A 15739-nucleotide genomic window follows, 5' to 3' on the forward strand; every position below is an offset into this window, starting at 1 on the left:
ACAGGCCTTGGGCAGCGCTAAGAGATAACAAAACCAGCATCACAAAAGGTCTTGGGCATCTCTCCAGGCATGGCTGGGCAGGAGCAGTGTGTGTGTGTGTGTGTGTGAGTGAGTGAGAGTGTACCTATCAGAGGCTCCTCCTCATGTGGCTGGGGACCATCCTTGACTGGATTAGCAGTTTGCTCCCACTCATGCTACATACAGCATCTACACGCAACCTACCTAAGTGCCAGCGAGCATAACTCTATTCAATACAACTCTATTCTCAATTCTTCAGATTGCTTTGATTTTTTATTTAAAAATATCATCCAAGCATTTACAGAGTAGGAAAACAAATCAATCTATGCGACTGTTATAGGGATACCTCAGGATTTTGGCAATGAGGCCCTTTATCTACATCCCCAGAATACGATGAACTTGTGGATACCAGTATTATGTCTTCAAGTCCAGTACGAAGGAAGTTAGCATTGGCTTACAAAACTACCTCTAACTAACTACCTCTAGCTAGCGCAATGACGGGAAGGCTATGGGTATCTGCTAGCATGCTAGCTAGAAGATACCCATAGCCTTCCAGTCATTGCGCTAGCATCACTTAGAAAATGCCTTCAAACTGCACACAGAGACATAAATGGTATCCACAAGTTCATCTGACTCTGGTGAAGTAGAGAAAGGGTTTCGTTGCCAAAACCCAGAAGTATCCCTTCAACAGCCTTTACAGAAAATGAAGAAATATATTCATTTTTACTCATAGAATTGTACAAACAAGGAAAGAAAAGAGGCCAGAGGGGTTGGAGGTTGACAGTGTTCAGCAGACCCTGATAACCTCCCTGGGTAGTAGTCCTGGCTGAGTGACAGCAGAGTTAACCAATTAGAGGTTCTGAGAACGGTCCGACCCGCTCATGTGACGGACAGTCTGAGTTCTATATTGTTACTTCTGTGTCTTCATAATACAGTCAAGAGTTCTATGCCAGTGTTTCTCAACCTTATTTGTGACAGGGACAAGAAAACTGTTTACATTATAACTAGCACTTAAAAACGGACTAAATCAAGATCAGTTAACCATCACAGGGACTGGTGAGCAACAGCTAAGGGACCAGTGCCGGTCCCCATAAAACAATATCCTCATAAGACCGTCAGATCTCTATGCTGTTTCTCCTGTGATATCCGCTGTGTCTCTGTAATGCTCTATGTGGTCTTGATTCCCTCGAAACCACAGAACTTCCAGCGTTTCTCCAGGCTGGCACCCACCCCTGTCAGCTCCTGTCTGAAGGTACAGGGCAGCCGACCCAGTAGAGCTCCCACCTGTCCGGTGTTTATCTGAAACACACACACACACTATAAATACAGATTTGATACATACACTGACACACATCCACAGATACAATCACAATACAAACGTAACACACAGATTTGATACACACTCCTACAAACTCAAAGAGCCCCACATCTCAGATGAACTGATCTGAGTGACAAACACCAACACCAACACAATACTCATCACAAACCCACACTTACATATGCAATCGCATCACATTAGCATATAGCATCACTTTCAAAAGGTGAGATTACACCAAACAATGACAGCAGGAAGCACTGTATCATTGTATACTGAGAAAAAACATGTGTAAGTACCAGATGGGTAAAACCCTGTCAGTATGTATTAAACACTATATCATGAAGTGAATCATGAACACAGTAGATAAGTAGAGAGTAATGTAGTTTGTGGAGAATCCAGTGATGACTGTTGACAAAGCTCTGTGGACTTGTTGTGTGGTGTTACAGAGAAGCAGCGTGGGAACAAACACACCCTCAGACCTTAATGGAAAACAAAAAACGGAGAAAAAAGGAATGAGTCAGTGTGTTGATGAGTGCAGAGAGGTTTTAATGAGCTGGTGGTGAGAGTGGTCAAACAATATATAAGAGGGCCTCCTCATGGAGGAAGCAGTAAGAATAGTCATGTCTGAGGGCCTCCTCATGGAGGTAGCAGTAACAGTAGTCATGTCTGAGGGCCTCCTCATGGAGGTAGCAGTAGTCATATCTGAGGGCCTCCTCATGGAGGTAGCAGTAAGAGTAGTCATGTCTGAGGGCCTCCTCATGGAGGTAGCAGTAGTCATATCTGAGGGCCTCCTCATGGAGGTAGCAGTAAGAGTAGTCATGTCTGAGGGCCTCCTCATGGAGGTGGCAGTAAGAGTAGTCATGTCTGAGGGCCTCCTCATGGAGGTAGCAGTAAGAGTGGCCATATAGTATATCTGAAGGGCTCCTTGCGGAGGTGTCAGTGAGTGTAGTGGTCATATGTGAAGGAGAGAAAAGAACAGAATCAATCTGACAGTTGAGAGCAGAGGAGTGCTGAGATCCCAGAAAGGCCCCTGAGGAACCCGACATGTGGAGACGGGTGTTTTAGCGACGAGTCAGAATAAATAAAACCGCTCTGCTTCGTCAGGGAGAGACAGGAAGGATCCAGATGTAACAGGTCTCATTGTCCAGGGAAATCACACTGAGACACTTCCACAAGAGCACTGGGAGATATAGAGATATCCTATATTCATGTCTATAGTACTGTAGCACTGGGAGATACAGAGATATCCTATATTAATGTCCATAGTACTGTAGCACTGGGAGATAGAGATATCCTATATTCATGTCTATAGTAATGTAGCACTGAGAGATACAGAGATATCCTATATTCATGTCTATAGTACTGTAGCACTGAGAGATACAGAGATATCCTATATTCATGTCTATAGTACTGTAGCACTGGGAGATACAGAGATATCCTATATTAATGTCTATAGTACTGTAGCACTGAGAGATACAGAGATATCCTATATTAATGTGTATAGTACTGTAGCACTGGGAGATACAGAGATATCCTATATTCATGTCTATAGTACTGTAGCACTGGGAGATATAGAGATATCCTATATTCATGTCTATAGTACTGTAGCACTGAGAGATACAGAGATATCCTATATTAATGTGTATAGTACTGTAGCACTGTCTATAGATACAGAGAGATACAGAGATATCCTATATTAATGTCTATAGTACTGTAGCACTGAGAGATACAGAGATATCCTATATTAATGTGTATAGTACTGTAGCACTGGGAGATACAGAGATATCCTATATTAATGTCCATAGTACTGTAGCACTGGGAGATATAGAGATATCCTATATTCATGTCTATAGTACTGTAGCACTGGGAGATACAGAGATATCCTATATTCATGTCTATAGTACTGTAGCACTGGGAGATACAGAGATATCCTATATTCATGTCTATAGTACTGTAGCTAAGGGATATATAGATGTCCTATATTCATGTCTATAGTACTGTAGCTAAGGGAGATATAGATATCCTATATTCATGTCTATAGTACTGTAGCACTGAGAGATATAGATATCCTATATTAATGTCTATAGTACTGTAGCACTGAGAGATACAGAGATATCCTATATTCATGTCTATAGTACTGTAGCACTGAGAGATACAGAGATATCCTATATTCATGTCTATAGTACTGTAGCACTGAGAGATACAGAGATATCCTATATTCATGTCTATAGTACTGTAGCACTGGGAGATATAGAGATATCCTATATTCATGTCTATAGTACTGTAGCACTGGGATACAGAGATATCCTATATTCATGTCTATATCCTATATTCATGTCTGTAGCACTGAGAGATACAGAGATATCCTATATTCATGTCTATAGTACTGTAGCACTGGGGGATGCAGAGATATCCTATATTAATGTCTATAGTACTGTAGCACTGAGAGATACAGAGATATCCTATATTCATGTCTATAGTACTGTAGCACTGAGAGATAGAGATATCCTATATTCATGTCTATAGTACTGTAGCACTGGGAGATATAGAGATATCCTATATTCATGTCTATAGTACTGTAGCACAGAGATACAGAGATATCCTATATTCATGTCTATAGTACTGTAGCACTGGGAGATACAGAGATATCCTATATTCATGTCTATAGTACTGTAGCACTGGGAGATATAGATATCCTATATTCATGTCTATAGTACTGTAGCACTGGGAGATACAGAGATATCCTATATTCATGTCTATAGTACTGTAGCTAAGGGAGATATAGATATCCTATATTCATGTCTATAGTACTGTAGCTAAGGGAGATATAGATATCCTATATTCATGTCTATAGTACTGTAGCTAAGGGAGATATAGAGATCCTATATTCATGTCTATAGTACTGTAGCTAAGGGAGATATAGAGATCCTATATTCATGTCTATAGTACTGTAGCTAAGGGAGATATAGATATCCTATATTCATGTCTATAGCACTGTAGCTAAGGGAGATATAGATATCCTATATTCATGTCTATAGTACTGTAGCTAAGGGAGATATAGATATCCTATATTCATGTCTATAGTACTGTAGCTAAGGGAGATATAGATATCCTATATTCATGTCTACAGTACTGTAGCTAAGGGAGATACCATTCCAGTGTTTAATTGCTATACTGTAATTACTTCGCCACCATGGCCTATTTATTTCCTTAACTTACCTCATTTGCACTCACTGTATATATACTTTTTTGTTTTCTTTTGTTCTACTCTATTATTGACTGTATGTTTTGTTTATTCCATGTGCAACTCTCTGTTGCTATGCTTTATCTTGGCGAGGTCGCAGTTGCAAATGAGAACTTTTTCTCAACTAGCCTACCTGGTTAAATAAAGGTGAGAAAAAAATAGAGAGATGTCCTATATTCATGTATATCTCCCTTAGCTACAGTACTATATACATGAATATAGGATATCTCTCTATGGTAGCTACACCGAGTGGAGAGTGGGACTTTTCATTAACGCCAACTCTAACCCGAGCCTCAGCATTATGAGGGCCCTGCCTGCACCAGGGGGTTCAAATTAGATGAGCAGGGTCTGGCTGCACGATGGGGCTCTGCTGTCACAAGGGGATGATTCAAATTGCATTAGGGGGAGGCTGCTTGCACCAGGGGGCTCCAACTGCATTGTGGGGCCCTGGCATACATCGGGCCCATATGTCAGCGACGTAGGGATGCTTAGTCCATGTTTGTGCTGGCTATGTGGTGCCAGGACGGCTCTATTGCTGAACTGGCTGTGTTGTGTGTGTTGTGACAGCCCTGAATTTGTCTGAACCATCAGTGCTTCCCCTTTAACTCCCTATTAAATGCACAGCATGAGCTGTGCAAAAAATGGTTGTGAAGGTGGAACGAATGAGGAAGTGTGCAACCCTCGTTTCCCGAAGCTCCTCTACTCCGTTCGTTTTGTTGTATTTATAAAGTGTGATTTGTAGTCGTGTCTCAGAATAACCAGGATCCACGCATTTCTTCCTTTGAACTACTCATCTCAGTTGGTCTCCACTGTTTCTCCATGGAGATCTGTTGATGGATTTGACTGGTTTGACTGACTACAACTTTTTCCAACCGGTATTTAATTTGTTTTACACCATGTTGGGTTATGCGTTTGTCCTTTGTATTGGTGTAGACTTGACAGGCCAGATGGGACTCATTCCCTCACAAACAAAAGGGAGAAATCAATATTTTCTCTGGTAGGTACGACCTACCTGGCACCCCTACAAACAATAACCTCAAGTCAAAACCATTACAGTGTGTGTGTGTGTGTGCCAGCAGTACCTTGGTGTCCAGCTGCTGTAGGTAAGAGAAGATGTATTCGATGCTGGCTCCAAACGGGTGGACATGGAGGAACGTAGAGATGATCCCTGAGGAAGAACAAACAGAGAGATCAATACAGCTGTCAATCAAAATGGAATACCATATTAACATGTAGTTTAATTCTCTATAACTACAACCCTACAATCATATGTACAAACACCTCAATTCAGTCTGAGTGTTGATTTAACCATCTGTCCAAAATGAAAACCAGCGAGAAGCTCACATTCAAGAGACCTCTCGTCAACTCATGCTGTCTGACTGATGAAATGCATCTGGACTCTTCAAGTGTGTGTCTTCTCCAAAGCACTCCCAGCTCTATGGAAGACTCTTGTGTTTGAACAGTCCAGATTAAGATAAGTGTTTAATGAGGATGTTGACACTGCTTTCTACATTAAAGCTTCTCTGATCAGAGCACCATGGGGCTTCACACACACACCACCAGCATGTTTTTCTCTCTCATCAATTTCAACGATAACATCTGTTATCAGATCATCCACTAGTGATAATCCTGAACCTCTGTGTAATAATATATTATAGTACACTGAGGAGCCAGCTCAAAAAACACAGGAAAAAGTCAAATTTATATCCCCATATGAATCAGTCGCATCTTCCTCAGGCATTTTACTGCTTGTTTCTAGCCTTAAGCATGGCAGAGTTATGTGTTGTGACCCCTAGGTTGGAACCCCTGCTCTAGAAGGGATAAAGCAGTTGAAGATGCAGACTCTTCATGAGTTCACTTAGGAGCCAATGTCCCATTTTCCCTGTGGTGCTACCTTCAATTAATCTTCAAACAAAATGTAATGTAGAGCGATTCTGGCAGAGAGAACACCCAGAATCCTCACCAGCCATCGCTACTGAGAGGTCAGAGTGGGCCGGCATGGAGGGAGGGAGCGGAACGCCCCATTGGCTACACAACTACCTCTGAGCCAATCATATGATCATTCTGGCATGACACCACTGTGGGAGAGGACAGGTAACTCCCACTAACACACAATAGTGTGCATCTTGCCATCTGGCATAGGCCTACACGTAACTCCACAACTCCTTGCCCTTGTAACTCCACAAGACCTCAATTTCAGAAAAACTTTTTGATCCAGGACCAACCATTCCCTGTGAAAGTACGCTCCACTGAAATGGAGAATGTGCCAGAAGGCTGTGGTGATTAGAAACAGTAGAGGTGCTGAAGGCCTCAGTCAACAAGCCTCAGTCAACCAGCCAATTAAAACGTGTGAACCTGCCCAGAGAACTGGGAATAAACTGGGGAGAAAAACCAGGCTTTCCACAAATAACCTGCTAAATGATTGAGGTTGATGAAAGTTTCTCTAAAAATAACCTGTTCAATTAGCAAAAAGTGTACCAACAATCAGAGCCTCTCTGCCAGAGTGGACAGCGCAAGGGGAATGTTCTCCTCTGTACGTACGAAGTCCTGCATGTTGTACGTACCAACACGCAGGGCTTCTCCCTCAGAGTTGACAGGACTTGTGGGAATCTTCTCCTGTACTAATGTTAGGGTAACATAACGTCATACTACTGTTATAAGCCTAGTAACGTTATAGTTATGTTAGGTGAATGTACCCACTAGCTGGGCCTCTCAGAGTGGACTGGACTGGGGGGGGGGGGGGTCTACTCCTCTATAGTTAGGCTAGCACAACATTGTTACAATGTTGAAGTAAGGTTATTGTAATTTTAGGTGAACTTACCAACGAGCAAGGCCTCTCTCTCAGAGTAAACCGGACTAGAGGGAATCTTCTCTGGGGGCAGACTCTCCTTCTCCTGACTGCAGGAAACCACTTCTAATGTTGTCGCCTCCTACAGGACAAGAGGAGAAAACACAGACTGGTAGATGATGCCCGCCTGTCCACACACAAGCAATCAGTGCTCAGCAGCCATGATGACGCACCACACAACAACAGACAGATTGCAGTGGAAGAAGAGGGGAGTCAAAGGCAGGGAGATCATTCAGAGAGGAGATGGTAATAGTTCTACCAGAGGGAGGAGGGAGAGAGGGAGTTGGGAGTGTTAGCGATGCTAATGATGAAGCTGTTGTTTACTGTGGGCCTCTGACAGGCTGGAGGAAGGGAGGGTCGGGTATGTGTGTGGGTTGCCAACTGTCCCGTATTAGCCGGGATGCCCCTTATATTGTGCTAAATTGGATTGTCCCATACAGGACCTCCCTTGTCCTGTATATTCATCCAATCACAGTATAGTGTCAACGCGCCAATTCCTGCAAAGTAATTTATGTTGTTGTTCAGTCGGTAGCTAAAGGTGCTACTGTAGCAATATCGGTGCATTCTTCGTGACGGCAAGTTAAGCCTCTTTTCCATTTGAAATGTTTTTTTGTTTGTTTTTGTTTTAAAGGGTCAAATTGTGATTTCTTTGATCATTTATTTTGAGGTTTATTCACATAAGTTTACATAATGATACAGTTTTAGTAAAGCTATAGACTAAATGGAATATAAAAATGTTTTGCCTTTCCAATTGGAAAAGAATATACACTGTTCCTTATTTGGTAGTGAGAAAGTTGGCAACCCTAGTGGGCGCTGACCTATCGTTACAGTCGTGGTGGCCCTTCTGACTTGGCTTGTCCTCACTATTTTATTCTGTGTGTGTGTGTGATGAGACAAGCCCTTGATTTCCTAACCCAGTTGTGCCAGGTTGATTAATCCTGCGACAAATAAAGTCCTCCTGCACTGGATTGGTCTGTAATGATCTGTCATGTCACTGGAAGAGGAGAGAAAGTGAGGAACAGAGAAACAGATACAGGGAGAAGGAGAGGATCACATCTCTTTTCCACTTACACTGACTTGATCAGCACTCTCCTCGCTCCCTCTGTCATCTTGCGGTGATGTCTCCAGCTAGAGACAATCATAAAAATGAGAAAAGCCGTCACTGTCTAACATTCACATTCTTATTTAAACAGACAGGCATGTGGGGTGGCAGGTAGCCTAGCGGTTAAGAGCGTTGGGCCAGTAACCGAAAGGTCGCTGGTTCAAATCTCCGAGCCGACAAGGTACTCTGTCATGTCACTGGAAGAGAGTGAGGAACTAGGGAATAGAGAGGGATGGAGAGGCTCATCTCTTTTCCACTTACATTGACTTGATCAGCACTCTCCTCGCTCCCTCTGTCATCTCGCGGTGATGTCTCCAGCTAGAGTCAATTATAAAAATGAGAAAAGCAGTCACTGACAATCATGTCACACACCCATGCAAAGACAGACACACTCACACAAACGTACAGACACACTTTCTCCTCAGGCAAGACCACTATATAACACCGTGAAGGAGAGGTCAACATCACATATACAAGCCCTGAATAGTTTGAGGGGGTATGTTGTAATGTGCAATCAGATACAGAATCAGGTCAGATCAAGTAGAGACATATAGTACATATTAATCTGTGTTCTTTCCATGAGTAAGAACCAAACATAATTGGATGTCAAAATGTCCTCTGTTCACGACTGACATTCACACAGTGAGTGGTGTCTCTCCATTTTCTATTAAAATGGTTAAGACACCCTGTTTCAGTGGTCCTAGATGAAGCCCGACTCAGTGGTCCTAGATGAAGCCCAACTCAGGTCTAAAATGACAAATTAACAAAGTCAATGAAACAACTAGCCAAGCGGCTACGGGAGGCAGAGAAGAGAAAATGTGTCTTCGATTGGAAAAGAAGAAATCAAATATGGACCACGCACCATTAGACTCTCTCATATCAGTATTATCTTTATCCAATTAAATAGCTGATTGAACATGCTCATGCTCTTGTCAACCCTCCCACTGAAATCCTGCTCAGCCAACGTTATCCCATGAGCAACACAAGCATTAACAGTATATAACACAGTATAGTATATAACACCTGCGGGTATATTTTGGCATTGGCGGGCAAGATGTATATTTCACCAGGCACGTTGGTAGGTGGTCAGGGCTTCATGGTGAGCTTTACGAGCATGTCACTCGCATTTGTGAATAAAAATAGTCAAGTAAGATCACATTTATAGTAAAATAAATGCTGCAGTTGCTGTTTTGAGTCATAGCTGCTAAATGAATCACCCAAAGTCAAATAATTACGAATCCTGCATAGCCTATTCCATGTCGTGCTGCAACACTGGGGGCTGTGCGCATGTGAAGAGCTGAGTGAAAGATCCATTTTTAGAAGCCCTGCACACAGGCATAAAAGCTGGTCTAATTTACATGAAACTAAAGCAAGGTTTTGTCCTTGTGTTTCTTGGCTATTCACAAGTTAGGTTGTTTTTCTATATTTGAGTTTCAACTGCTAGAGAAGAAAAGACAACACTTCTACTAATCACGACACAATCTTACAGGCACAAACATGAGCGACTCGAGTGTTTCTACCACCGTAACCTTCCGCCCTTAAAGGGGCAGGTGAAAATTTGTCTCAGCTATGATATTTTGTTTAAAACAAAACATGTAATTATTCACTTACCACATTAGTTACTAGTAAAATTTGTTTTAGAAACATTATCAAGTATACTCAGTTTATTTTTTGTTTATATTGTTTTTTGTTATATTTTGGCTGAGTGGCTCAGATTTTTTTTTTAACTACCTGCCACAATGGATGCTGGACCACAAAGAATATTGAAGCAAAATCTCAAGACACAAGTCAAGAATTAAAGCTTGGTCGCAAATGGGTCTTCCAAATGGACAATGACCCCAAGCATACTTCCAAAGTTGTGACAAAATGGCTTAAGGACAACCAAGTCAAGGTATTGGAGTGGCAATGACAAAGCCCTGACCTAAATCCCATAGAAAATGTGTGAGCAGAACTGAAAAAGCATGTGCGAGCAAGGAGGCCTACAAACCTGACTCAGTTACACCAGCTCTGTCAGGAGGAATGGGCCAAAATTCACAACTTATTGTGGGAAGCTTGTGGAAGGCTACCCGAAATGTTTGATCCAAGTTAAACAATTTAAAGGCAATGCAACCAAATACTAATTGAGTGTATGTAAACTTCTGACCCACTGGGAATGTGATTAAATAAATAAAAGCTGAAATAAATCACTCTCTACACTATTATTCTGACATTTCACATTAAAATAAAGTGGTGATCCTAACTGACATAAGAATTTTTACTAGGATTAAATGTCAGGAATTGTGAAAAACTGAGTTTGAATGTATTTGGCTAAGGTACATGTAAATATATGAAAAAGTTTTAGCCTGTGCGATGGCACAGTGCCATAAACATCGTGACAGATGGTAAATGTAATATGCTATGTCAGTTTACAGAGGCTGGTTTAGTTTAAAGAAGCTAGCCAGATAAAGAGGTGGTGAGTCTAGTAGATAGTTTGAAGAGTCTAGTTTGATGTAAAGATGATTGAGACGTCCTTCTCTATATACAGTGCATTTGGAAAGTATTCAGACTGACCGATATTTTCCTTGACAAATAAAGAAAATGATCATTTTACCGGCCTTTTAAACATTCTAGTACAGTCAGACAGTTGAAACACACACACACAGACCAAAAAGTTATTTTGTTGGCATTTACATGTCCCCATTAACAGTAAAACATAATCAAAACCTATTTATTTAACTTACTTGCTGTGCTGTTTCATTGTTCATTTGTTCAGTCTCAACCAGGATTTCATCATACATGATAAGCAGTGAAGTTTCAGCTCGGTCTGTCCATGGCCTCTCTTGCTCGGTGCGCACTGTCACTGTGTTCGTTTCCATCTTGTCCAGCTGTCTAACATTTCACGTAAACCCTGTTTCTTGTCTGCATCCAAGTAGTGGTCTTTGTACCTATCATCGAGCATGGTGGCAACACAGTAGAGGCTCAGAGAGAATGCCACCGAATCGCTTGTTCACAGCCGCTGGTAAAGTAGTTTTCCAAGTTAACCCAATGGTCTATGTTGGCATTTTGGTTGAGCAGGCATTTCAATGTCATGACAGGGTATCACGTCTGCTGCAGATGCAGTTGAGCTAATTTCTCGAGTCAGTTGTTCAAATGGCACTAGGAGTGTTCATGTTTCAAACATGTTCTCAAATACCATTGAAATGGCAGAAGCAGTATGAGAACCAGCACATTCTTGAGCATGCAATACGGCTTTCCTCAGTACGAAATCCTCGTTGACCTACTGTGCTGTCAAACTCATAATGCTCATGGGAATGACATCACTGGTCCAAATGTCAGTCGTGAAGCGAATAGCGATGATGCTCATGGATGTATTTCAACAATACTGTGTAACTCCGGTAGGGCAACATCTGAAAAATAGCACCTACTTGGTAGTGTGTACCGGTGCTTGACCAATCGGTGAAAGCCAACATCATCCACGACAAAGAACGGTTGATTGTCAAGGGCAATGAATTCCATTATCTTGGTGTTAATGGATTTCGCCTTTGAGTTGTCTCGCTGAAATGTTCTTAATCTTTCAAATGACTGCTCGACTTGACTGCTCGATCCACAGAGCAGACATTGTGGGCTTGGTTAGGAATGCTGTGTTGCACGTGTAGCGCTATATTTTTTTGTGGTATCATTACATCATCTACCTACGTTATATGCACGTCAGCTTTGACATCGGTTTTTGTACATCGGCGTTAAACTCGGCATCGGGCCGATGCCGATGTTGGCATTTTTAGCTAATATCGTCCGATTCCAATATATATTGTGCATCCCTAATTCAGACCCTTTGACTTTTTCCACATTTTGTTATGTTACAGCATTATTCTAAAATTGATTAAATAAAAAATTGTTCTCATACTTCATACAATATATCATAATGACAAAGCAAAAACAGGTATTCAGAATTTTTTGCAAAAAAAATAAATAGAAATACATAATTATTCAGACCCTGTGCTATGAGACTCGACATTTAACACAGGTGCATCTTGTTTCCACTGATCATCCTTGAGATCTTTCTATAACCTGATTAGAGTTCACCTGTGGTAAATTCAATTGATTGGACATGATTTGGAAAGGCACACACCTGTCTATATAAGGTCTCACAGTTGACAGTGCATGTCAGAGCAAAAACCAAGCCATGAGGTCGAAGGAATTGTCCGTAGAGCTCCGAGACAGGATTGTGTTGAGGCACAGATCTGGGGAAGGGTACCAAAAAATGTCTGCAGCATTGAAGGTCCCCAATAACACAGTGGCCTCCTCATTTTTAAATTGAAGAAGTTTGGAACCACCAAGACTCATCCAAAAGCTTGCCGCCCAGCCAGACTGAGCAATCAGGGGAGAAGGGCCTTGGTCAGGGAAGTGAACAAGAACCCGATTGGTCACTATGACAAAGCTCCAGTTCCTCTCTGGAGATGGGAAAACCTTCCAGAAGGACAACCATCTCTGCAGCACTCCACCAATCAGGCCTTTATGGTAGAGTGGCCAGACAGAAGCCCCTCCTCAGTAAAAGGCACATGACAGCCCGCTTGGAGTTTGCGAAAAGGCACCTAAAAACTCTGACCATGAGAAACAAGATTCTCTGGTCTAATAAAACCAAGATTGCCTGAATGCCAAGTGTCAAGTCTGGAGGAAACTTGGCACTATCCGTAGGGTGAAGCATGGTGGTGGCAGCATCATGCTGTGGGGGTTGTTTTTCAGCTGCAGGAACTGGGAGACTAGTTAGGATCGAGGGAAATATGAAGGTTCACCTTCCAACAGGACAACGACCCTAAGAACACAACCAAGACATCGCATGAGTGGCTTCGGGGCAAGTCTCTGAATGTCCTTTAGTGGCCCAGTCAGAGCCCAAAATAGCTGTGCAGCAACGCTCCCCATCCAACCTGACAGAGCTTGAGAGCATCTGCAGAGAAGGGAGAAACTCCCCAAATACAGGTGTGCCAAGCTTGTAGCATCATACCCAAGAAGACTTGAGGCTGTAATCGCTGCCAAAGGCGCTTCAACAAAGTACAGAGTAAAGGGTCTGAATACTTATGTAAATGTGATATCATGCAAAAATGTCTAAAAAACAGTTTTTGCTTTGTCATTACGGAGTAATGTGTGTAGATTGGATTAAATTGATCAATTTTAGAATAAGGCTGTAACGTAACAAAATGTAGATAAAGTAAAAAGGGCTCTGAATACTTTCTGAATGCTCTGTATGGCATACTATTAAAATGACCTGTCTCTCTCTATATAGAACATTCTATAACCTCTCGCTCTATGGGATTCGAAATTAACTGTTTGAAATCAATGTCTAGTGGGGACACTTCTTTACCCCTGTGAGTTGATATTGAAGAATGAAACTAAATAAATAGCAATTCAAGTCGACCATATGGTAATTCCATTTCAAACCACAGGCACCTTTAAAATTAGCCAAGCTGTAAAGTGTTCTTTGAATCTTGCACTATGAGTGTGTTAGGGCCTGTAAAGGGCATGTGTTGTGTGTGTGTTACTGACCTGTGGTATGCGTGTTTTCTTCAGACTCTCCAGTCCTTCCTTGAGGCTCTGTACTTGGCTCTCCAGCTGCTGTTTGTCCTCCACACTCTTCTCCAACTCTGCCTCCCTCTGTTTCATTTCTTCACACATCTTCAGCAGTTGCTGCAAACACAAAGGACATACAGTGAGCCACATACTGTACGCTAACTAACCTTTAAAGGGATACTTCAAGGATACCATAAAAATGGTATCCATGAGTCCATCTGACTCTGGGGAAGTAGATAAAGGGCCTCATTGCCAAAATTACAAAGTATCCCTTTAAGCTTCTGATACAGAGGCAGCAAAGTTAAGTACAGATATTATTTTTCTTGACAGCCAATTGGTAGTTAGTCTTGTCCCACCGCTGCAACTCCCGTACGGACTCGGGAGAGGTGAATGTCGAGAGAAATGCGTCCTCTGAAAAACGACCCCGCCAAGCCGCACTGCTTCTTGACACACTGCTCGCTTAACCTGGAAGCCAGCTGCACCAATGTGCCGGAGGAAACACTGTATAGCTGGCAACCGAAGTCAGCGTGTATGTGCCTGGCCCTCCACAAGGAGCCGCTAGAGCATGATGGGACAAGGACATCCCGGCCGGTCAAACCCTCCCCTAACCCGGACGACACTGGGACAATTGTGCGCCGCCTCATGGGTCTCCCCGTCGCGGCCGGCTGCGACACAGCTTGGGATTGAACTCAGGTCTGTAGTGACGTCTCCAGCACTGCGATGCAGTGTCTTAGACCGTTAAGCCACTCAGGAGGCAACTACAGATTTGAACTAGTCTTTAGAGAGAAGACAGATCGCCCCAAATGCTAACACTTAGCTTCTACCACAGACATAGCAAAGTTAGCCACAGATGCTAACTAACCCTTAAGCGTCTGATACAGAGCGGGGCTTAAAATGAACTTTTTGGTCCACCAGCCACTGTGGCAGGGAGATACAAAAACCTATCAGCCACTCAGATATTTTACAAGCCAAAATATTTTTTTTTGCTGTAAAAATTACACAAAAAAACCACACAAAAAAACAGATGAGCATGTTTTTAAAACAAATGTATTACTAGTAAGAGCTAATGTGGTATATTGAAATTACATTTTGTGAGACCTTTTTTTACCAAAATGTTCCCCTGCCCCTTAGAGGTGGAATAGGCTATATAGGATTTGTAGTTCTTAATTTACCAGCGGAAATACTTTGTATACTGCTACTGCAGCATTTATTTGATTATAAATGTGATCATACAGGACTATTTTTATTCACAAATGAGAGTGAAATGCCTCCACGGTGGAGCCCTGACCACCTGCCAACATGGTTGGTGAAATAGCCAATGTCAATACCAAAATCTACCGTAATTTGGAAGGTAGCAGATGTTTATTTCAGGGCCTGGAGAGGGGCACAGTTAGCTACAGATGATACCCAACCCTTAAGACAGAGAAAGCAGTTAGCTACAGATGATACCTAACCCAAGGCACAGTTAGCTACAAATGATACCTAACCCTTAAGACAGAGAAAGCAGTTAGCTACAGATGATACCTAACCCAAGGCACAGTTAGCTACAAATGATACCCAACCCTTAAGACAGAGAAAGCAGTTAGCTACAGATGATACCTAACCCAAGGCACAGTTAGCTACAAATGATACCCAACCCTTAAGACAGAGAAAGCAGTTAGCTAC

General features: G+C 42.2%; 1 protein-coding gene across 1 annotated transcript in view; it reads right to left on the minus strand.

Moving 5' to 3' along the window:
* Window positions 1-269: 269 nt before the first annotated feature.
* enox2 (ecto-NOX disulfide-thiol exchanger 2) overlaps window positions 270-15739 on the minus strand; it is a 275592-nt gene continuing 260122 nt past the window's right edge. The window contains 6 exon segments of the mRNA XM_065019819.1: window positions 270-1317; window positions 5663-5748; window positions 7402-7510; window positions 8500-8556; window positions 8792-8848; window positions 14051-14191. Coding sequence (XP_064875891.1) covers window positions 1186-1317; window positions 5663-5748; window positions 7402-7510; window positions 8500-8556; window positions 8792-8848; window positions 14051-14191 — 582 coding nt within the window. The 3' untranslated portion in view covers window positions 270-1185.

Source organism: Oncorhynchus nerka, linkage group LG6 (assembly GCF_034236695.1).
Source record: "Oncorhynchus nerka isolate Pitt River linkage group LG6, Oner_Uvic_2.0, whole genome shotgun sequence".
NCBI lineage: Eukaryota > Metazoa > Chordata > Actinopteri > Salmoniformes > Salmonidae > Oncorhynchus > Oncorhynchus nerka.